This window comes from Genypterus blacodes, unplaced genomic scaffold (genome assembly GCF_046128005.1).
Source record: "Genypterus blacodes isolate CSIRO-AG114 ecotype Tasmania unplaced genomic scaffold, CSIRO-AGI_Gbla_v1 ptg000052l_1, whole genome shotgun sequence".
Classification (NCBI taxonomy): domain Eukaryota; kingdom Metazoa; phylum Chordata; class Actinopteri; order Ophidiiformes; family Ophidiidae; genus Genypterus; species Genypterus blacodes.
In genome coordinates this window covers 1,066,737-1,090,882 of record NW_027466864.1, presented here as the reverse complement: position 1 = coordinate 1,090,882, position 24,146 = coordinate 1,066,737, and the positions used below count along the sequence as shown (strand labels likewise).

General features: G+C 44.1%; 1 protein-coding gene across 1 annotated transcript; it reads left to right on the top strand.

Moving 5' to 3' along the window:
- The first annotated feature begins 344 nt into the window (after nt 1–344).
- dop1a (DOP1 leucine zipper like protein A) lies at nt 345–21,907 on the top strand. The gene is made up of 37 exons (XM_076150295.1): nt 345–703; nt 2,078–2,279; nt 2,517–2,698; nt 2,822–2,992; nt 3,550–3,739; nt 4,082–4,180; nt 4,471–4,570; nt 5,132–5,241; nt 5,897–6,011; nt 6,305–6,425; nt 6,565–6,684; nt 6,868–6,985; nt 8,843–9,109; nt 10,334–10,856; nt 11,091–11,368; nt 11,457–11,609; nt 11,714–11,814; nt 11,950–12,215; nt 12,368–14,486; nt 14,733–14,844; nt 15,045–15,221; nt 15,839–15,964; nt 16,089–16,223; nt 16,406–16,461; nt 16,576–16,680; nt 16,786–16,852; nt 17,052–17,196; nt 17,522–17,601; nt 18,201–18,310; nt 18,509–18,658; nt 19,031–19,092; nt 19,195–19,347; nt 20,036–20,172; nt 20,261–20,316; nt 20,603–20,767; nt 20,944–21,073; nt 21,487–21,907. Exons 2-37 carry the CDS (start codon nt 2,142–2,144, stop codon nt 21,793–21,795), a joined length of 7,446 nt encoding a protein of 2,481 aa, XP_076006410.1. The 5' UTR covers nt 345–703; nt 2,078–2,141; the 3' UTR covers nt 21,796–21,907.
- Nucleotides 21,908–24,146: the final 2,239 nt, after the last annotated feature.

The following is a 24,146-nucleotide window of genomic DNA, read 5'->3' as shown; positions in this document are numbered from 1 at the left end:
AATTTGATTATTATTTAAATTATAATAGATAATTTTACAGTTCTGTAATAATATAATAGATTTGACTGACGGTTGTGGCGTGGTCCATTTAGGTGTGTATACTATGTAATAAAAACAGCCGAATCTTCAATTAGTATCGATGAAAGACTGCGGGATTTAAAAAAAAACACAACATTTTAGAAGAATTCGAATCATAACGTAAATATAGAAATACATAAAAATAACCGATATTGAAATGAAGTTGCACTCATTTAGAAAAACCGGTTTTTACTCTGATAGTAATTTCCGCCAGGCATGTCTGTCAATGGAAAGCTTCACACGCTGCGTAGCGAGAAAACGTCCATGCGGAAGCTGCGCCGCTACTCTGCAGTGCAGTGTGGGAGCTGTCAGTGTTTTCGCTTTGTTACCGCTGTTGGAAACTGACGGTATGGCCACTGACGTCCACACACACAGCGGGGGATTAATACGAGAAATAAAAAATATGTAGCACACAATTGAATGTCGCCTGCTGCTAAAAGCTCGTTTAACCAAAGTCCTGACCTGCTTGAACTGGTGACATCGGAAGCATCCGGGCCCTTCGTCTGTATCCTTTTAACAGGCGTTATCCAGCCCGCTAGCCTCATTATTGACGTTCTCAGACCGCCGTTTGTCGTCAAACCAAGCACATGATTCAATGACAGTTGCTGGATTGTACCCTATGAAGGTAGGTTCCAATATTGTCTCGTATTATTAATGTTTACCAAGTGCCACGTTAGCCAATCGAGCTCATTTTAGCTACAAAATTGCCTCACCTAGCTAGCGACAAGGTAGCTATCTCCTAAGGTAACGCGTTATCTAAGCCCTGCCATATTATGTTTACAGCTCTAAAACTGTGTGGTCAGTGTTTTATTTATTTTGTTGTTTCCTTAACACATACGAGCTTCGGCCTGGCTGCTCTGAATGGCAGTTGGTGTGTGTACCTGCTCTGTTGTGTTGACAGAAGTGAGTGTAGCAGAAGGACAAACAACCAGCTGTAAACAGTGTTTTACTCAGACATTTGTTTATTTTACACAACAGTAAGTATTGTTAAGTGAGCATTTATTTCCCCCTGTATTCTAAAAGAGCAAAATTTCAAAGTCCACACAGTTTATATGGCCTTTATCACTGTGGAATGATGACAGCCCCTCGTAAAGTTTGCTCTCTAACAGCACATATTACAGTAATTAATAATTTATAATTCCTGTTTCACCAGCATTAGTAAGCATTTATAAAACTGAAGAAGTGTAGAAATAAGTAGAAGTTTGATGGTTTAGGTCTTAGAAATCACACGACAAACCTTCTACCTTCTGTTTGTTACGTTAGATTGCATAGGAGTGGAAAGAAAACCTGAGCGATGATCAATATCATTTGCTTTGCCTATCCTTACTCTAGGTATCCTTTCTGTCATTATGCATGAGATAATTGGGATTCTACAGTATCATGTCAGCCTCATTGACTTTGTAGCCCTGGAGCCCAAACCTGACTTAGCTTCCTGTCACCATACTGCTTGGTGATGCAAGATACCAAACAGGCTCCATCCCTCTTCCGTTCATCAGTTGCAGCAATCTGCAGCCGTCGTGGTCACGTTTGTTTCTGAAAGATGGCATTGTAGTACCGGGACAGCAACAGTATTCTGTGAAAGCTGATGACTGCAGCTATGTGTTGACTCTGCCTCTCCACTTAGTGTCCAAACTGTTCCCACATTTGACTCAACATTTTATAATTCAGCTTACCCAAACATATACAACTCTGATAGCTGCTTATGCTTGTTTCTGACCCGGTGTCTCTTGATTTAGGTGATTACATATGTGAAAAAGTACTCATGCTACACACTGGCACTGACTGATAGGCTTTGTGGTTGAGAGTAAAATTTCAACTATAAAGTGATTAACTTTTGATACATGATCTAATGGTATTGTTGTGATCACAATGACCAACAAAATAAACAATGACCCCCCCCCCCCCCCCCCCCCCCCCCCCCCTCCTTCCCTCCCTCCCTCCCTCCCTCCCTATCCCTTTGTTGTCTCATTCTCTTTCCGCTCCCTTTTTTCCCTCCCAGTTGCTGGTGTGATGCACCTATGTGTGCCTGGTGTTTCAGCGTAGAATATTAATCACCCAGGAGAATGAATGCAGAGGAAGTGGAGCTGCTCAGTGACTCCAAATACAGGAACTATGTGGCAGCAGTGGACAAAGCCCTCAAGAACTTTGAGTACTCCAGTGAGTGGGCAGACCTCATCTCTGCACTGGGCAAACTCAACAAGGTAAGGATTGATGAGTTTACACCACAACAGCACTTGTTTCACTCTACACTAGATTGTAGAGGCTAATTAACTAGAAATAAGGGATCTGATACTAATGTTGTTGTCCAAAATGATCCCAATTTCAGTTCAACAGAGGCAGATATACCACTGATCTCATATACATCTCATGTAGTACACTAGTATTGTTTTTGTGATAAACCAAACATCGTAAATCTGATGAATCACTTTTGCGTACAGGTTTTGCAGAATAATGCAAAATACCAAGTGGTCCCCAAGAAGCTGACTATTGGCAAACGGCTGGCCCAATGCCTCCACCCTGCCCTGCCCAGCGGGGTCCACCGCAAGGCCTTGGAGACCTATGAGATCATCTTCAAGATCATTGGACCCAAGAGGCTGGCCAAAGACCTCTTCCTTTATAGGTACTTACTGCACAGCCATCTGCACTGGATAATAGAATCCGCTGCTCCCGACAGAAAACGTTTTCAGCCGCTGTCAGTTCTCAAATTCATATTTAATGTTGCATCTTTTTCTTATCCCTGCAGTTCCGGGCTCTTCCCTTTACTCTCCAACGCCGCTATGTCAGTGAAGCCTGTGCTCCTGGGCCTCTATGAGACCTACTATCTGCCCCTAGGGAAGACACTGAAACCAGGCCTGCAGGGGCTACTGACTGGGGTCCTGCCTGGTCTGGAGGAAGGTTCTGAGTACTATGACAGGTAAGGAGAGCAGAGATGGAAAGGAAATCAGTTGGAAAAATTGATGACGTGGACATGCACTACATTTAGGCTGGATATTAGAAGAGGTATTTTATTGCATAATGTAGAAGGAGGATTGATTGCGGGTTTTATGAATGATACATGAGAGGTATGAGTCAGTGAACAAGCTCAATGTTTCAAACTCAAGACACACCCTAATAATCATGCAGCGCTCTGGGCTTTGCAAACCCAGCGTCTGTCTTCTTGATAATCAGTACAGCAATAATAGGTTGAAATTAAAACAAATGTGTGACATTTCTAGATTTCTGTGACTAGAAAAAAATAGGTTGAACGCAGAAGTCATCATGTAAAATCCAAGGAATCCTTCATGTGACTCCATTATATACTGCAGGAAAGTTATATAGTTGAACCTAAACATCTGAATATGTTTGATCATACAATGCACAACTCTACTGGACTGAAGTACGGACCGCATCTGCCTGGACACGACTGAATCACACTCTCAGTTCTCTGTGCTTTAACCATAACCACATGGTTCTGCTTTTGTTTTATAATAGAACCAACACCCTGTTGGAGAAAGTGGCTGCAGCAGTGGAGCAGTCGGCCTTCTACAGCGCCTTGTGGGGCAGCATCCTCACCAGCCCTGCTGTGCGTCTCCCCGGGGTGTCCTTCGTTCTGCTGCACCTGAACCGTAAACTCACTATGGAGGACCAGCTCTATGTCATGGGCAGCGACATCGAGCTCATGGTACGTGGCAATGTTGTGATCACACGATACAGCAATACCCCAAGTTATTATTGTGTATTATTCATTATATCACTTTGTCATGGCTGATACTGTACAAAGAAGTGGATACAACATTGCAATATTTCTTTACTCAGCACGATGTATGCCTAATGATGAAACCGGTAACAAGAACAAGATTGTTCTCATACTCAAGTGAAGTGTTTGCCTGTGAGTTTTGGGAGCAGACACAGAGCCTCCTGCAGGCCATAAAGAGCTGATCTGTGCTGCATGGTGTCGTGTTCTGTCCTGTATTGTGTTGTATAATTGGCTGATTGAGTGGTTGTGTTTTTGTGTCCTGTGCAGGTAGAGGCAGTCAGTACATCAGTCCAGGACTCGAGTGTGTTGGTACAGAGGAGCACTCTGGACCTTATCCTCTTCTGCTTCCCATTCCACATGAGTCAGGTAGGAGAAGCTGTCTTGTCTGAGGACGAGCTGAATCTCCGGGGACTTTGTTTGTGTTTATGTGTGACTCACCTTGGCGGCTTGTTAAACCCTTTACCCCACATCATTTCCGGACCTGTCAGGGCTTGGAAATAGCTCTTATCTAAGCTCTGCAGTTCTCAGCCCATAATTCTTAGGTCTTTCCGTATCCATGTATATGTGTGTGTGCATGCCTGTGTGTGTATCTACTGTATGTGTGCGAGAGAGGAAAATAGAGTCGTTTCAAGTCTGGTGTGTCCTGTTGACTTCAGGCGACCCGCCCTGACATGATCCGGATCCTGTCGGCAGCTCTGCATGTAGTTTTGAGAAGGGACATGTCACTCAATCGCAGACTCTACGCCTGGCTGCTTGGTGCGTATACACACACACACACACACACCGAACACACACACACACACACACACACACACACACACACACCTAACAAACCTAACAAACCTAACTGAGCATATTTCCCATAGTCTGAGCCGTCTGTGTTTAATGTACAACACTACACACACATTATCTACTCTCCTGCTTTGGGGCTACATTGTTTCAATGTTTCTATTTTGTGTGGAACATTAGGCTTCATTGCTTTACCTCGGTGGTCATTGTCTTTGTTTTCTCTTATTTGCAACTCACTGTGGATTAAAATGATGGTAAGTGTCGGCATGGCTACAGATGGACGTTTAAGCCATCCAGCTTATATTTATCCCAAAGCAACTTGAACTAAATTTGCTCAAGTATGAATGCAATGAACCAAATCAATTTCAAAACATTGATGAGCTCCTTTTCAATGAGTCTGAATTTGAATTGTTTATCATCAAACATACTTTTGTTTAATTCTTTCCTTTTGCTTTGCCTCTTTTGTTGTGCATGAATAAAATATCTGTACTTCTGTTTAACTCTTCTGTTTTTTTTTCTTTTTTGAAGGATTTGACAACAACGGGGCTAAATCAGGCCCCCGCAGCACCCGGCAGAGCAACCCAGAGGAGTACGCAAGCCACTACTTCAACACCTTCTCCAAGGATATGCTGGTCCAGGTGGGATTCATGCTTTTCAAACTCCCTAACATAGGTCATGGATTGAAAAATGCTTGTTCAAGTGTCCGCTAGAAATCCGGTAGACCTTGTATTTGGCAAATCTGCCCCCTTGTCTGGCAGTCATCTTCTCATCCCCTTCAGCCTTTCTTTTTCCACACCTCCCAGTTGCGTAGTGTGTCCTGTCCCGTTCAGCTCCAATTCCCATCATAACGCTTTGATTCCATCTCCCTGTTCACCACAAGGACTTGCACAGACCCACACAAACACTCCATCATCCTGGCACATGATAAGTTATGGTACTCCAGGGGTTGGAACAGGGGGCATCTGGTCTGGATAGATATGGAGCTCCCCCAATGGGAGACAGTCAGTACTACAGGGACTGTCTGTCTGTCTGGGATTCTGCTCTTTATGAAGCAAACCAAGCATGAAACAAGAGACACACAAACAGAAAATAGCAAATGGGACCAGGTGAATGTGAGCACAAATACTAGATCTGTTCTGCTAAAGATATCAAGAATTATTTCTTTTTTTAAACCCAAACAATTTCTCACCACATGGGTGTGGGACGTGGCTCTGAAGTATACAAGTACCGCACAAATATTGTCTTATCTACAAAGACTGATTTAGGTGTGTGTGTGTGTGTGTGTCTGTTCAGGCTATGGTCGGCATCTTGCAGGGGAAGGCCAGAGGTGGGGAAGAGGAGAGCATCCTCATGCACGACCTCAAGCCGTTTCGCATTCTCATCAGTCTACTGGACAAACCGGAGCTTGGTAACTGATCTATGAGTCTGTCTAGCACACTTGGTTGGTGCAGAGTGTTCGCCCATTGCCGTAGATATAATTGCATTTTACATTAAAAACAAGATATTTCCATCATAGGTGAAAGTTGTTTCTTGAACTCTGCTTTGAGATCTGTGATTTCTCTCCATGTTAATAAACTGGCGTGTGAGCTTACAGTAATGAATTAACTTCTGTCTTTATCAGACAAATAGCTTATCAAAAGAACTAAATGCAATGAATCCGCTGCGTGTGTCAACCCTACTGTCTGAATGCGTTTTCACCAGGTCCAGCGATCCTTGAAGATGTTCTGATCGAGGTGTACCGCACCCTATACACACAGTGCAGAACAGAGCTGGACCTTCAAAACCAGAGTCCATTCAGCAAGGACCACACACACCTCAGCAGGTCAGTGCTGTTTAACGCTCACCTAACGGGCCCCGCTATGGAAATGTAGTCTTTGCAGCATCAAATAAATGCACCATGTTAACAGTCTGAAATGATGGCTTGCCCATGACCGTTCTTCTTCTTCTGATTTATTTTTCAGTAAGCTAAGAGAGAACAAGAAGACGGCTGAACTGATTAAAACGGCTAATCTTCTGTTCAATTCCTTCGAGCCGTACTATATGTGGGACTACATCGCACGCTGGTTTGAGGAGTGCTGCAGGTTAATATGGATGTGTTTGCATACACACGCAGTTTCATACCTATTCAGCTTCAGATAGGATACATTCCAATTCGTTGATATACCAGGATCAATCAGTAGCTGTTGTGCAATGATACCAGAAACGGCAGACAACATCATTGCTCACTCACAGCAAAGTCATCTAAAACATGTCTACTGTTGCAGGAGGACCGTCAACGGCAGGCCAGGTGCACCACTGCATGCTGGGAGTTCAGATCCGCCAGAACTGTCATTGGTGGAATTCTGTCAGCTTGTTGATTTTCTCCTGGATATTGTTTCCTTGGTGAGATACTTCTTTCTTTCTTTCTTTCTTTCTTTCTTTCTTTCTTTCTTTCTTTCTTTCTTTCAGTCTTCCTTCGATATGTATTCTATATGACAGCGTTGCTCTACTTTTTTACTTTTCTGTCAAATTCTGCCCTTTTTCTCCCCTTTTTCGCTTTGTCTAATTTAATTACTTTGTAGTGTATCTCTCGCTCCCCCCCTCCCTGTGCTTACACACCTCTTTTTTGATCTAGTCGGTTCACCAAAAGAACCTTCCATAAACATTTACAATTTGGACTCCATGTTGTAAGATCTGTTATCCAGCTGGGCCCTGTTCTGGGATGTGTGTGTGTGTGTGTGTGTGTGTGTGTGTGTGTGTGTGTGTGTGGGCACGTGGGTGTGTGTCCCCTGCAATTATTTACCCCTATGTCTGTGTGTGTGTGTGTGTCTGTTCAAAAATGTTTACAATAAACCCTTTGTGTTTAGTTTTCCTGCCGAAAATATTCTTTGCTTCCTCTCAGAAATCTCCCTGTCTATGTAGTGTTTCCAATCTGAATAGTTTGGAAATCCCTCCTCTTTTCTTACTTTAATGACTTGTTTGTGAGAGTGTTGGAGACAATGCGAGAGAGACTGAGACGTTAATGTTCTTGTGAGTGCGTGAGGGCGAGTGAGGAGGCATGTGGAAAGTGTGTGTTTCTGCAGACAAAGTGTTGTCTGGCCTGTGCTCTGCTTGCTCCTGTCTGTTGAAACTATCTGCTCTTTCTCCTTGAAGCCTACTAGAAGCATGAGGGTAATCTGTCAGGTAAAGTACTGCTCTTTCCTGCTTTTTCACCTCACCCTGCTTCACTGAGGCTATGATAACATTTCTGCAATGTCCTGCCAACATCCCAAAGGTCATCCCCACCTCCGCTCTGCTACAAGTGATCATTTCAGAATGACTGACATAGTTTCACATTTTTAATACCAAAACCCAATATGATCCCAAGTGAGCAATGGGATTATATATGTGTCATCCCATGTGGCAGTAACTGGGTGTTTGGTGTGGATCTTGTGAAAATGAAATCTCCGCCCAGTGTGTATGTCCACTGTGTTAAGCATGCATTCAGTTATTTGCTCCGCCATTGCTCACATATTTGCAAGAAATATGATGTTTGTTTACTCCATAATTTAATGTTTTTTTTTTAATTTAGTTTTTGCTAATTCAGTTTATTTCATTTAAGTTTTCTGTGTTGACTTTCAAGAAAAAAAGTAGGAAAGTGTGCCCAAATAAAACAAAAATCTGTTTATTGGACAATGAAGGAAGAAATGACTTTGATTAAGCTCAGAACCCAATAAGTCTCATGTTAATGTGTGTACCAGTGGCTGAAGTAATAGTATTAACTTCCTTGCGGGGGTTCCTGCAAATGCCACATACTGTATTTGTCCATTTAATTTAATTAGTAGTCTATTCCTTAATATTAAATACTAAATTATTGTTATGTGAGCTGTGAAAAGAAAACTCAAGATTATTTTCCATTTGAATAGGTGGATTTAAAAAAAGCTAAATTATAACATAAACAGCCCTTGTAATGGTCATGAGCACAATTTAATGTTTCTAAATTCATTTGTACTGCAATATAAAAGTTTTCCATTTATTACTAGTGTAAGAAGAGATCAAGCTTCTCAGCGGTGTAATGTTCATTATTTGACATTTCTATATTTCTAGATCTTAAACATGTCATACACCATCATTAAATCAACCAGACCATATTGTCATCACATTGAAGGTGGTGCATCAACCTCAATTGCCAGTATTACATATGATCCTCTTCACATCCTAACAGATGCTGTAAGTGCAGCATGTGCTCACTTCACTTGTGTTTTTCACTGCCTTCTCCAGGAAACGTACATAGAGATCCAGACGGAGCATCTGCCCCAGCTGTTGCTGCGTATGGTGGCAGCTCTGACTGGCCACCTGCAGGCCCTGGGCCTCGGGGAACTCACCCACTGTCTTCGCCTCTGCTCCAAGATCCTCAGCAAAGTACAACCGCCATTGGTGTCCCCTCTGTCCCTGCCCTCAGGTCCTCAGGGTCAGGGCTTCAACAACTCCACTAGCACCTCCTCAGCCACTGCAAGAGATAAGATCACAGACAAAGAGGACAAACAGGTGAGAAAATAAGTTGAGAAAAATGAAAGCCAACCTCTGACTTTGACAACTTACATTGCCAGCTGACAACCTTGTTTTCTGGCCTTTTAAAACATAATTAAAGCATAGACACTCTTTGTTGCCTCAATCAAAGCAAACCTGAGTTTGACCTACTTACTCCCAACAAATTTTTGGCCAAAAAACAATGGGTTGAGGTTGTGATTGGGGTGCTCTGGTCCATGAACAGGGCCCCTACGGTGACGTGTTGGTGCTTGTCAGCCGCCTGCCCTGTACTGCAGTTGGCTGGGTGGTCCCATGACTGGCTTTTGCCATCCTGTGCCACCTTGACAAAACACATTTGAAGACTTTTTCAGAACACATGCTCCTTTGCACATCATGGTCCTCCTGGTCCCTGCCCAGCAACCTGAAGGTTTTATGTGTTGTGTTAAGTGAATTCTCAGTGAGGCCTGATTCAAACTTTACTTAGCTCCATGCCCAGAGATGAGTATGGGCTAGATGGATTGAAGTTGGACCCATGAGGGGTAAGAGAGACATCAAGTAGAATGACAGAAGATAATTCGACAACAGCTGAGCCCACCTCAGTTTTTCTCTCAAAGGAAGAAGAAGGGTAGAGTAGATTATCCTTCCATGTCCATCAGAGTGGAAACATCCCACATACAGTCTCTGTCTGATGAATATGAGAACCCCCCCCCCCATCCCTAGGGGCTTAGAGATGCCAGCTGAGTCCAGGCTCCAGACTGTATATCATGCTGCTATCAAAATGTATCCTAGACAGTCCACAGGCAATCATGCAGAAAAATTAAACTTGTAATTCAGTGTCCGTCAGCAGCAGCCTGGTGGAGAAATCAGTCTAAAGGTCTAACAGGTATAACCATCAACAAGGCGAAAATACAACAAACTGGAATATTGTGTAAAAACCTCCATTAGATCTACACATTTTAGACTGTATTTTGTAATCTTTTTAATTAATTAATTAGCTACCATAGAATATATTCATAGACATATGTAAGTAAATTTGTTATTTTCATTTACTTCACTAACTAGGAAACATGTTAACTATATTATTAAACATGTAAATAGCTAAGAAGCAAGATTACATTTGAATATTAAACAATTCATTCAAAAAAGCAGTAGGATCACAAATTCTTCATGCTAATGAACAGAATTTTTTGGTGCTTTGTCCCCTCGACTCTTTGCTAAACTATCACTCCTCTCTTCTTGCAGGCTCTCCCTGCTACTCTGGAGCTGCCAGGAAGTGGGGAAGTGTTTGAAGATGGAGAAAACCCTTCAAGCAGCCGTTCCTCTGAAAGTGGCTTCACAGACTTTGTTCAGTACCAGGCCGATGGCTCAGAGGAACCTGATCGCACCTCCCAGCCCCATCCTGCAGTCAAGACGGGCCGTCGCTCCTCAGGCCCTTCTCAGACCAAGCCTCTGGACAAGCCAGTCATGCAGTGTTGCCTGGAACACTTCCAGCAGTTTCTCTCCCGCTTGATAACCCTGTATATTACTGACAAGACTGGACTTGACAGAGGTGAGGTTGTGCATTCACGGCCAATGGCTTCAGAAAGCTCCCAGCAGAATGGGCATGTGGATCAGGCAGAGCCATGCTCGGATCCTGGGTTGGTCCAGAGGACATGTGTTGCTGCATTCACAGCTGCTTGCCAGCTCTTCTTAGAATGCTCCAGTTTTCCTGTCTACATTGCAGAGGGCAACCTCAAGGCCTCACCCTCTCAGGAAGAGCACATTGGTAAGAAAAAAGTCTACTTTTTCTGTTAGTACAATTTACATGCTATTGTTATATTGTGATGTGAGGGAGCAGCTGGAGGGACAAAGGTGTTTGTGAGTTTTCTACAATTGAAACAGTAACATGAATTGATGAAAACCAATAGTGAAGGAAACAATGATACATTGGCTACACATGGAAATGTTTGGCAGCCCTTTGAAATACTTCCAGCGAGCTTACAGTATGTTCATTCTGCAGACAGCGAGCTGTTGCGTCTGCCAGTGTGGCTGCAGACACTGATGGATGCCTGCTGCCTGGCTGGTGACTTCAGCCTGCAGGGTGTGGCCATCTCCCTGCTAATGGACTTGGTGGGACTCACCCAATCCATTGCCATGGTGACAGCTGAGAGCGTGGCATCTTGTGCCGAGTCTGCCCAGCCCATGAGCCCAAGCCAGGGTCGAGTAGCTGTTGTCATCAGACCACCACTTACTCAGGGAATACTTAAGTACATGGCTGACAGGACAGACTTCTTTAAGGTAACGACCCCATAGGAGGTCTTGTCTTTTCTTATACCAGGTCTTGTGTCTTGCTCTTTCGTGGTTTGATGTATAATCCTGTTCCCAGAATGTGGCTCTGATCCTGTGGGACCAGTTAAGTGAAGGAACCCCTCAGCATCACCAACGCAGTGTGGAGCTCTTCTACCAGTTGCACAACTTGGTGCCATCTTCTAGCATCTGTGAGGATGTCATCAGCCAGCAACTTATGCACAGGGACAAGGTCAGCACAGCGCATACTGTAACTGTCAGACCACAGTCACAAACAACTCACACTGATTGAATGCTTATACACACAAACAAACTGTTTACATAATCTTCTTTCAGAGAATTCGGTTGGAGGCCCACGTGAAGTTCTCTGTGCTTTGGCATTTGACACGGGATTTGAACCTCACCAAGTCATCTCCTTTCAATCGCACATTTGACAGGTAGGTCTGGCTTATCTTATCAGGGTTCCACCATGACACAGTTGTCCATTGTATCTATGTTTGTACTTGTGCGTTTCCTTTGATTCCCTTTTCTTGTCATTTATCTTCTGTCTTTTTGTTTGCCCTTTACTTCAGATCCCTTTTCATAATGCTAGATTGTCTGAGTTATTGGGATCCATGTACGAGTGCTGTTGGTCGGGCCTGGCTGAATCAGGTCCTGCAGAGACATGACATTGCTCGGGTGCTAGAGCCTCTTCTTCTCCTCCTCCTCCACCCCAAGACACACCGAGTATCCATCCAGAGAGTACAGGCGCAGCGCCACTGGACCCAGGCCTTCCCTAATCCACCTGAACAAGACCCATCAGATGCCATCTACACAAGGGACTCAGGCTTTTCAGACAGTAAGCATATTCCTTTATGGATTGGGTGTACAATGCTCTTTGTTTTAGTTGTGCTGATGCTGACTGGCAGTCTCAGTATATCTATCTATATACTATGAGAGTAATATTCTTATCATTTGCCTTATTTTCTCCTGTTTATTTATTTTCTTCAGACTTTGGTCAGAGTCAGTGTGAGAGGATGGGACAAGAGCAACTCCAAAACTTGGTACTTGGTGACATGGAGCCTTTCTGTCTGACGGTCAACCCCCTTAGTGACAGTCTGTCCTTTCTGAGCCTGAGCAGTGAAAACTTGCAACTAGCTGGTGAATATCAGCCTGCTGACCAGCAGGGAGAGCCACACAGCTCTGAGTCCAGCGGCTCCCATTCATCAACCATAGACAATGGCAGCTTTGAGGAGCCGGATGGTGCCAACAGCACAGTCAATGGCTCAGACCCACAGCCTGGTTACCCAGATGACATGTCTGAGGACTTCATCGAAGAGGTTGTGTCGTGTGTGATGGCAGAGCTGATAGACAGAGTTGTGAGTTTAGCAGACGAGGCATCCGCAGAAGCCCCAACACCGCCTGAAAACTGGTCACAGACAGACACGGACAGTACCTCTTCAGATACCTCCACTGGCCATCGTCTTGATTTTGGCCCTAATAATGGCGCCAATCATCAGACTCTACCAGAGATGGTGGCAGGAGGCACACTGGAGTTCCTCTCTGTCGCAGCAGCTGATGTAGTCTCTGAGGAACAACACAGAGAGGGCATCACCCGTCATAGTTCATCACCTTCTATTGTGACATTACCAGACAGCTCTGACCCAGCCACCCCGGACCACAGCCTGCAGGTGGACGACCCCCAGGCCCGCAAACGCAGCCACAGTAGCACTCAGCTCAGTCTGAAAGGCAAGATCATGGAAAGACTGGCAGACAAATCTCCGGGGGCCAAGCCCAAGATCAAGAAAGCTAAGAGGAAAGAGGAGGAGAGGCTGAGAAAAGCAGCAATTCAAGCTGAAAAACTGCGGCCACCCAGTATATTCTTTGGGGACAGCTTGGATCTAGAGAACTGGTACAGCTGTGGTGAAGGCGAGGTATCAGAAATAGAAAGTGATATGGGGTCACCCAGTGGCGGCTCCAGTATTGGTGTTCCAGGAGGACGTAGATCATCATCTGCCCCACCTCATTTTAACATCCACCCTCTGTACCAGCATGTTCTGCTCTATCTCCAGCTGTATGACTCCTCCCGGGCCCTCCATGCCCTCTCAGCTGTCGCAGCCATGTTGCGAGCGGCTCCCTCAGGGTTTGTAAGTGCCATTTCCACCACCAGCATCAACAACACCTACACCCCACAGCTCTCCCTGCTCCAAAACCTCCTAGCCCGGCACAGGGTGTCTGTCATGGGCAAGGACTTCTACTGCCCCATCCCCCAGGACTCTCACTCTCACTCCTTCCGCAGCGCCATGTACCTGGAAATCATCATTTCACTCTGTCTCTACTTCCTAAGGAGCTATTATTCTGCACATGTAGCGGCAGGCCCTCAGGACTTGGCAGGGAACCGGGCCATGCAGCTGACCAGTGTAGAAGTACTCACTCTCCTCTTCAGTGAGCTAGTCAAAGTCACAGGTGGCTCTGCCAAGGGCTTTGCCAGTTTCATCAGTGATGTCCTTTTCAAGTGCAAAGTTCAAAAAGTGGTTCTCCATTGTCTTCTCTCCTCCATATTCAGCGCCCAGAAATGGCATGACCAGCGAGCAGCAGGAGTTAACACAGCCACGGTGGAGGAAGGCCTATCAGAGGACAGTGTTATAAACTTGTCAGAGGACCAGATAGATAGCTGCAGTGCAGTCCAATCCCAACTGTTAAGACTGCTGCAGAGCCTAGTTGTGCTGGAGCATAGAGTCCTCCTACCAGCTGAGGAAGGAGGGGAAGGAGGAGCTGTAGGAGGAGGGCCCGGTGGTGGAGGGTCAGGAGGCGTTGCCGGGCCAGGGTTTGAACTCCTCTGTGGGGAAGTGGAACACGTCAACCCTCAGCAGCCTATGACATCATTACAGTACCTGCACGGGCAGCCCATCACAGCACAGGGGATGTTCCTGTGTGCAGTGATCAGGGCTCTGCATCAGCACCACGCATGTAAGATGCATCCACAATGGATAGGCCTCATCACAGCCACCCTGCCATACATGGGCAGGGTACTGAGGAGGGTGGTGGCCTCAGTCACTCTGCAGCTGTGCAGGAACCTGGACAATCTTCTCCATCAATACCGTTATGAAACTGGGATAACTGACTCCAGGTATGGTGCCTACATGGACTATTTACACTATTTGGCACTGATTGTCCATCATTTTTAATAATCATTATAACCCACAGTAAATTCAAATACAATGGCAGTACAGTGCCTTGTGACCTTGAAAGGTTTTAGTCACCAGATGGCACTCTTGATCCTCGGATAATTCTTTGTGCTGGTTTATTGAAACATATTCAAACATCCGTTTAAATAGGAACAACTAATACTTTTTTCTCTTTCACTTTTCTCCAGACCGCAGTGGATGGCTCTCTGCATCCCTCCTGACCTGATTCTAACAGTGCTAGAGGGAATAACAGCGATCATCCATTACTGCCTCCTGGATCCCTCTTCCCAATACCACCAGGTGAGGGCGCAATGCACCCCCCACAAAAATCGAATTCTTCCTTTTCATGAACCAATGGTTATTTATCAAATACAGAGCAGCTCTCTACATACACAGACTTGTTCATAGTGCAAGAGGCGGCATCCTATATGTTTATATTTTAGACATTCATGTTTGTTTGCACAAGCATAATCTGTCTGGGTGCACATTGTGCTCCTCAGTTACAGGTGAGTGTTGACCAGAAGCACTTGGCTGAGGCTCGTTCAGGCATCCTGTCCATCCTCCATACCATCATGTCGTCTGTCACTCTGCTATGGAGCATCCTGCACCAGGCTGACAACAAGCCAGCTGCTGCCTCTGCTGCCTCCTCCTCCAATATCAACCTGGGATCTACTAAGGTACGCCAAACAACATCTGTTTGAGCAGGTAGTCCAAACTGGACAAACTGAGAAATGAGAAAATGTATGAATCTTTGACTTTGATTCACCAATACATCTAATGGACATACAGACTGTCACCCATATATTGTCACAACCCTTTCCTAAATGTATTCATTGCTCTTGCAGCACATGCCAGGTTATGGAAAACTATTTTCACTGAAATAATTCAGTGTTGTGCTTATGTTTCTTGTAGAGAACATCATTTATAATCATTAGAGGGCCATTATGCCCTCTAGTCATTTTACAGAACAATAACCTGCCACACTCATTTTTGAACTTGGCCCTCACGTCCTTTGTCAGCGCTCACATTTCACATGTTGTGTAACTTAATGGTAATGCAACAGTAATGCAAGTGTTGCTGTCTTGGATGTAGAACGTATCTTTATATACTTATACCCCATTTGCTTGTTTTTTCCTTAATGCACATTCCTTATCCACATACAGTCCACTCCACAAATTGATTGTTGTTGATATGAATAAAGTAGCTAATCTTGTATCTTATCGTATCTTATATATTGTAACTAAGATGCACAGCCCAGATGTTCAGGTCTGGCTTTCTCACATTTATTCTGCAGAATCTTCGTCAACAAATCCTGGAGCTGCTAGGTCCCATCTCCATGAATCATGGTGCTCACTTCATGGCAGCTATCGCCTATGTCTGGAATGAGAGGAAACAGGTCAAGACTCCAGTCAGGAATAAAGTGAGTCTCAACGTTCTAGTTTTTCTCTAATGGAATGGGTTATGGGCTCATGTTTGATTCCAATTCCATGAGTTCAAACATCTATTCTCACGAGGTTGTGTGTTCACATTTGTTTGTGTTCTAGGTGATTCCCCTAGCCAGTGAAGAACAGCTGCTTTTGGTCGAGCTTGTCCGTTCAGTGAGCGCCATGCGGACTGAGACTATCATGCAGACGGTCAAAGAGGTCCTGAAGCAGCCGCCTGCCATTGCAAAAGAAAAGGTGTTGTTATACTCCAGTCTTTCAGATCAGCAACTGTACCGTCTATATTGTGACGTGAATAGCTTAAATTGTTTCTTACTGCAGAACTTTAGGACACATCCATTTTGCATTTAAGCAAACTGAAAGTGGCGATTTGCAACGATTAAAACGTTTTTTTCCTTTTTCTTGACTGTCTTTCACAGAAGCACCTCTCATTAGAAGTCTGCATGCTGCAGTTCTTCTACGCCTATGTCCAGAGGTGAGACAACTGCTTCTCTACATTGACCATATCACCTTCGTAACAATGGCCCTGTTTTTGCAGCTTTCTAACACATCAAGCCTTACATTTTGTATTGATGACTTTTCCCTCCAGGATCTCTGTTTCTAGTTTGGTTGATAGCTGGCCATCTCTGCTAGCGCTGTTAAAGGACTCTGTGCAGTTAGGTCTGCCTGCACCTGGACAGTTCCTCATATTAGGGTTGGTTTCTCTTCCTTCTCTCTTTCGTTGATTATTCTGTAGACTCTGCACCTTCTCACACTTCCACATGTCCTTTAACTTCTTTAACGTTGCTCTTTTCTCTAGAGTTCTGAATGAGTTCATTTTAAAGAACCCCAATTTGGAGAGTAAGAAGGACCAGCGGGAGCTGCAGGTAATTTGCTCTCTTATTTTACTTCAACTCTTCAATAGTTTTATATTTCAATATCATGCTGTTTGATGTAACATGTTCAGTCTCAAGGTCATGGAAGGACATTGTTAGTTGACCTTTTATTGCACAATCAGTTTTACACATGAATAACATTGTGAACAGCAGTAAAATGACCTGACTAAACATTTGTTTTTGTGTTAAGGATGTGACCCATAAAGTGGTAGAAGCCATTGGGACGATTGCTGGTTCCTCTCTGGAGCAAACCACATGGCTGAGGAGAAACCTAGAGGTCAAAGCCTCTCCTCAGATAGTTGTGGATGGAGCAAACCTGGAAGCCGATGTAGAAGGTCTGCTGCCAACAGCATCAATTTAACACTAACCTTTCCTGGCTTTTCATTTACATCAGCCGAAACAAAATCCTAAATCATGTATACAAATCTATTAGAAATTTACTTTGATATGAGATTTTAAAACTTTCCTAAAAATGTCTACAAAGTCCAAATATAGCATCCCTTCTGTTCACATGCACCAGATACACCTGAAGAGACACATTGAACTGTTAAGGATAATGTTCATTCGTTTTTCAAATAGTTTGCATGGTTTAGCATGGAAGCATGTTTTCTGCTATGTAGCTTGCACTAATGGTTGGCGTCTGCGTGTGTATCCTTTTAGATTTAATGCTCACAGTGATGGAGGCCTCCAGCTTCACTCCATCAGTGTACAGTGTTCATGCCCTCACACTGTTGGCAGAGGTAAAGCACCCATATGTCCGTGATTCTGCTCACCCCTTCCCACACAACCGTTGCTTCTCATTCCATCAGCCAGTGGCTCAATCAGTTATTTTACACTTTGATTATGTTTTAAGCTACTCTCACTCACATTTACCAGCAAGGTTCAGGCCCTACAGGAAAACCCCAACACCCACATGTGATGCTGATTGGCTTTCTGCCCAAACCTCAGTGATTATTAGCAAACCAATAAATCAAAATGTTGGACCTATTGTGGCATAGTTAAGGAGCTGGACAGTTGAAATTAAAGGCCACCCTCCTTCATTTTGACTTTTCTAATGCTTATGAGGAGCTGACTATAATGCTTTCAGCTTCACTGCAGTTCGCAGTTTATACACTAATGGCTTTTATCAAGGCAGTATATATATAAGAGCTGATGCTGTGTCATTATATAATGATCCAGCCGATGAACTGATGAATGAAATGATATGTAGGGATTAATATAGACTTTCTAATGCTGTTTCTAATATTATGCCATATTTTAAATATGTCCTATAATGTTGCCTTTATTGATAGTGTATGGTGTGTGTCTGACATGAATGCATTCTGAATTTGTCTGTCAGGTGCTGGCTCATCTGTTGGACATGGTGTTCTACAGTGACGAGAAGGAGAGGGTGATCCCACTGCTGGTTAATATTATGCACTATGTAGTGCCCTACCTCCGCAACCACAGGTGTGGACTCGCCAAAGTTCCAGTTAGATTTACATTCGGATGTTAACAGTTTTCCATTTCAAACCAACATGTTTGCAGACTGAACTCTACTTTTCATGGTGTGAAGGAAGATGAAGTGCATTCAAATGTAACGCGTGTCAATGTGTTGTAGTTGCCCATGTTTTATAAAGTCATACTCAGTCCTGTTTTTCTTGGCAGTGCTCACAATGCCCCCAGTTATCGAGCCTGTATCCAACTGCTGAGCAGCCTCAGCGGGTACCAGTACACCCGCCGAGCCTGGAAGAAGGAGGCTTTTGACCTCTTCATGGACCACACCTTCTTCCAGATGGACTCCTCCTGTGTCAGCCAGTGAGTAGCAGAGGAAACTCAGACTTGAGGCTTTTTTCAATTTTAAGTGAGATGGACATGAAAGCAAGTGGTGACCACCCACTGCTATTTAAAAAATATAATACTTCAGAGATTTGCAGATATTTGAATAACAGAATGAAGCCTCATCAGTTAAGCCAAATGATTTTAGGCAATATTAGGGAAATTGCATGTGTTTTTGCTAGATAAGGTACTGAGAGTGAGAGGTGACTTGGCACGCAAATTAGTGGGTACCTTAATCAAGGAAAGTAAAGGGGAAACAATGTCCCTTGTGCTACATGAAGTAAATTAATCTGCATACTGTATGTTTCTGGAATATGTTTAAATAGCAACATTATTTCCCTAATTTTCTAGCTGGAGAGCCATAATTGACCACTTGATGACTCATGACAAGACCACCTTCAGAGACCTCATGAGTAAGCTTTCTTTAGTAGCATCGCACATTTTCAAGTTTGTTAAAGGCAAAACATCACACTATGACAGAAAGAATAACCCCGACCGTTTGTCTTTCCCTGTAGCACGTGTGGCTGTGGCCCAGAGCAGCTCTCTCAGTCTGTTCACAAACAGAGATGCTGAGCTGGAGCAGAGGGCCATGCTGCTCAAACGTTTGGCATTCACCATCTACAGCAGTGAAGTGGACCAGTACCAGAAATACCTGCCCGACATACAGGGTAAGCACTACACACACACAGCGCATACACACGTTATGCAAGCAACACTTAACATGGTTTCTACAGGAGCTTTCCTCCTTGCAGGGAAAGACCAGAGTAGAAACAGAATATTGAATTATCTGGCTCAGTTTAGTTCACTTTCGGTAAAGTCTCTTCTCTGAATCACTCTAGCATTAACTTGAGTGCAAATCCGAGGCAGTTGTATTAACTGTAGCCGCCCAGAGTGAGTCAAATTATACTTAACTCAATTATTACTAATTATAATGACAGGACTGAAGTTGTTAACATCTAATATGGCTGCCAGTGATCATCTCTCATTACCAAAAATGAGCTCACAGATTAGAAGTGGTTAGGTGCATTGGGGCGGCAGTAGCTCAGTCCATAGGGACCCCGGGGGTCACCGGTTCAAGTCCTGTATGGACCAAGAACATCGACTTGCAGCTGGAGAGTTGCCAGTTTGCCTCCAGGGCACTGTTGAGGTTGGGTGCCCTTGAGCAAGGCACCGAACCCCCAAAACTGCTCCAGGGGCGCCGTATCATGGCTGCCCTGCTCTGACCCCTCTGTTTGTGTAAGAAGGGCACGCAAAACAAATTTCAGATTGCCTTGTTTGCATGGTGATGTGTTCGCATGTGTGATTTGACCCAGTAAAGTTTCTTCTTTCATCCCATTTTCAATTGTGTGTGTTTAGAGCGTCTGGTAGAGAGCCTGCGTCTGCCTCAGGTGCCCATCCTTCACGCTCAGGTGTTCCTGTTCTTTCGAGTGCTGCTCCTGCGGATGTCACCCCAACACCTCACCTCCCTGTGGCCCACCATGATCACTGAACTGGTGAGAGAAAGACGCCACACCGGCAGCTGCCTCATCCCAAATCTCTTCTTTAAATGATGATACAACACTTCTATCTGTCTCCCTGTAGGTTCAGGTGTTTCTATTGATGGAACAGGAGCTTACAGCAGACGAGGACATATCAAGGTATCTGTTGATGATAATTCAAACTGCAATACAGCTACAATTGGACATCAAAATTGTTCCCCTTGTGTTTACTATACTGTACTATATTTACCACTTGTGGTTGAATCTTTTATGCACCTGGTTTTTAGCAAATCTCATCCTTAATAGGATTAGTTCCATAATAGCAAATGGTTTTGCACTAAATGAATATGAAATGGGGGTATGTGAATGCATGACTATGTTTGCTGTTTCTGTTACTGATTCAGACAATGTTCTTTAATGGTTCATCCTGCTCTGTCTGTCCCAGGACATCGGGGCCGTCTGTGGCTGGATTGGAGACCACCTACTCTGGCGGAAACGGCTTCTCCACCTCGTACAACAGTCAGCGCTGGCTCAACCTCTATCTGTCCGCCTGCAAGCTGCTGGACTTGGCCTTAGCCCTGCCGCCTGAGAGCCTGCCTCAGTTCCAGATGTCAGTATGAACAAGTGGTGATGGAATACAATAGGGATGATCTATGTTTGCGATGAGACAATTTGTAATCACGGTTGACTGGCAGTAAATAATAGACTGGAGTGTGTTTGAGTGTAAATATGGATTCAGTATTTGCATGTTAGTGTAATGGCTGAGTGACTCCTTTGTGGTTGCAGGTATCGTTGGGCCTTCATTCCAGAGGCTTCAGACGATTCAGGGCTGGAAGTGAGACGCCAGGGGACACACCAGAGAGAGTTTAAGCCCTACGTGGTCCGACTGGCCAAGCTGCTGAGGAAACGAGCTAAGGTATATGGTTCTGTCTTTGACTACAGTAATAAACACAAACTTGTTAAATGATGCCAACAAATGAAAAAGTAGTTCAGGGCAAGACTCATTTAAAGAGTTTTTGCATGTTTTATCCCATTTACCATTAATGTACCATACATCATGAAATTTAAGCATTCCACAGCTTTTGCATCATATGTTATTGTCAGGTAGTCAAACCGCTAGAACAAACTACCATTGTGAAAGAGTCATTTAGATTTGTTTGCCATCACTCATCCTGGATGTTAGCTCTTCCCACAGACCATGAACACCAAGAAGTAAAGATTGGATAATAGTGACAGTGTGTCCTTGCTGTGCAGTTTACTCCAGTGTGACACATTTGATGGTAGCCTACATGAAGCGGGAAATTGTTCTAAATTTTTCTCTTCCCACAGAAAAACCCAGAAGAGGATTGCTCCAGCAGAACACTCTCTTGGGAGCCCGGCCACCTCATGCTGACCCTCTATGTGATCCGCAGCATGGAGCAGCTCCTCCCCTTCTTCAACCTGCTCAGTCAGGTCTTCAACAGTAAGGCCAATAGCCGCTCAGGTCCTGCCTACACCCACAACGCCACAGACGCCTCCTTCCACAGCCACAAGGACGGGCACAAGCTGGAGAGCCAGAAAGTCTTCTGGAGCCAAGCTCGGCAGAACATCGAGGAGATGGTGGAGAAAGACTTTTTAGAGGGCCTCATCAAAACATGAGAACAGATGAAGTGAAGGGAGGAAGGGAGCGTTAACAGGAGACAACTGATCAACACTAGTGAAAAAAAAAAACCTCTACCTGTATATGAAAAGACTATGGGGATAGAAATGGGCAACTAAAATGACTTTGTACATTTTTTGTATTTATAATGATTATTTTACTTTTCAGAAACCACTGTATTTAATTTTAATTATTTGTATATATGGAACAGCTTTGATGACTGACTTTAACATTTTATGTGAAGCCTGCAGGACAAAGTGAAGATGCCGTGCCATTCCATATCGATGTGACTTGAATAAAGATTTCTAATGGAAGGGTTAATGTACTGTGTCACCAACTTCATGACGTTTCAAATGATGCATACTAACTTCAATTCTGCCCTCCCTACCTTATGGATGAACGTATCCTTGTTCCTTAAACACAGAGTGGATCAGTACCATGGACAGCGACACATCTTGAGGCCCCAGTTGCATATGTCAGGTGATGTTTAATATTTATGCATAAATAATCAATTTCTCTTCATTTTGGTTTATTAAACTTGTCACACTGTAGGCAATCCATACCTTTTACAAGTGGTTGCCGTATTCATACTAACAGCTGACAGTTTAGTAAAAAAAATTCCAATTAGGACAGAGCCTCCAGTAATAAATTCAATTGGTGAAGCTCCTGCTATATTTTATAAATAACATTAAGAACTCTAAATGACAGGCCATGAGATCATTTACCTGATAATTAGGACACCTAGCTGTCCAAATTACTTAGCTGTGATTGCCAACAGTATTGTTCTGTTATCTTCCTCAGGTTTTTGTGGCACTCAACTAGTTTGGCGTATTTCAACCTACAGACACCATTCAAACATCAAGCAAGAAGTTGTAGTAACAAGTTGTTACTATACCATCCTGTAAACTTTGTTAGGGTCCAACTAACCAGCACCAGCAGTGTTTGGTTCCTACCTGTTGCTGTCATCTTGTTGCGGGAAAATAAACAATCAGTGAGTTCCAGGTGAACTTAATAGAGCCGGGATAAACCATCACGGATTGAGAGTGGGGGGACATTTCTAATTTTGAAGAGGTTTAGTTTCTAAAGGTAGGCTCATATTGACAAACTATGACTACATAATATATAAATATAATGTATCTTTATCTGTGGGGGCAATGTTTATGTTTGTGTGTTTCACCCTTACTCCAAACCCTCGCCCACACCCACCAGTAAAGAAAATGGAAAACAAATGTTCCCACAACTTGAAATGGCCACAAACATGCTACTGTTTTCAGCTTTTCCCTATTTAAATACATTCAAACTCCCTTTTCCTTTTTTAGCAATTGCAATCACAGGACGTTTTCTTCAGGAAATGTTTTTCTAGTTTATTGAGTGTCACTCTGGTTTCCTTTTAATATTTGAACCAACCATTTATCAGCCTCCTTCACTGATCAACTAATGTATATAAATCTTTTCTTATTCTCCTAAATTCCACAGACCCAGCCCATATGAAAGCCTATGACCTTCACATCGTGGCGGCAGCATGAGGCCTGGCAGGAGAGAGAGTGTGTGCGTGTGTAGCTGTAATTAACCCTTCATGTCCTCTCCCACCCACATCCTCCATTGTAAGTGCATGTCTCTCTCCAACTCTCGCGTTAGGTCTGGAGGAAGGACCTAGCAAGCAACGGTCGGTAATCTCGCGTCACCTGTCGCTGACGAGGGGTGGGGGGCGTGGCTATATAGAAGCTATAAAATAAATAAATAAATAAAGATGCAAATTTAACCGAAAGCGCAATCGTCCGCCGAGCCCGTTTGAAGCCAGCGTCGCCGGGGGTCCGCAGGTTGACGGTGGGCCGCAGAGAGGAAGCGTCCTGGGGGGTGGAGGAAGAGCAAACACGGCGAGTACTGGACAGAGGTGATGGTGCCAGCTAGGGTGTGATGCTCCCTCGCGTTCCCCACTGACATCCCGGAGCAGAGAGGATTATCCAGGAGGCTGCTGGAGGAAGAGGAGGAGGAGGAGGAGGAGGAGAGCGGCGGAGGCATCTGCGAGCATCATTTGTCGAGGGAAGGCTGGCGGACATAACGCGAAGCAGCAAGAAAGAGATGATGCTCGATCGAAGAGCATTGCACAGCATCGCGCATCATTAGATTAGATTTGGGACTATTTTGAACATCGGGCAGGTTTAAAGGAAATTGCCCTTGTCTCTCTAGGGTTAAAGAGTTCATTATTGCACGGTGCTGATCCAATCGAGTGGAAATCAGCCAGTTCCATTCCTGTTATGTGACCCAAATCGATTGCAATTTCATAGAAAGCAGGTCACTACAAATCAAATCCAGGTTTGTGACATTTATATGCAGGTAGAGGGGGAAT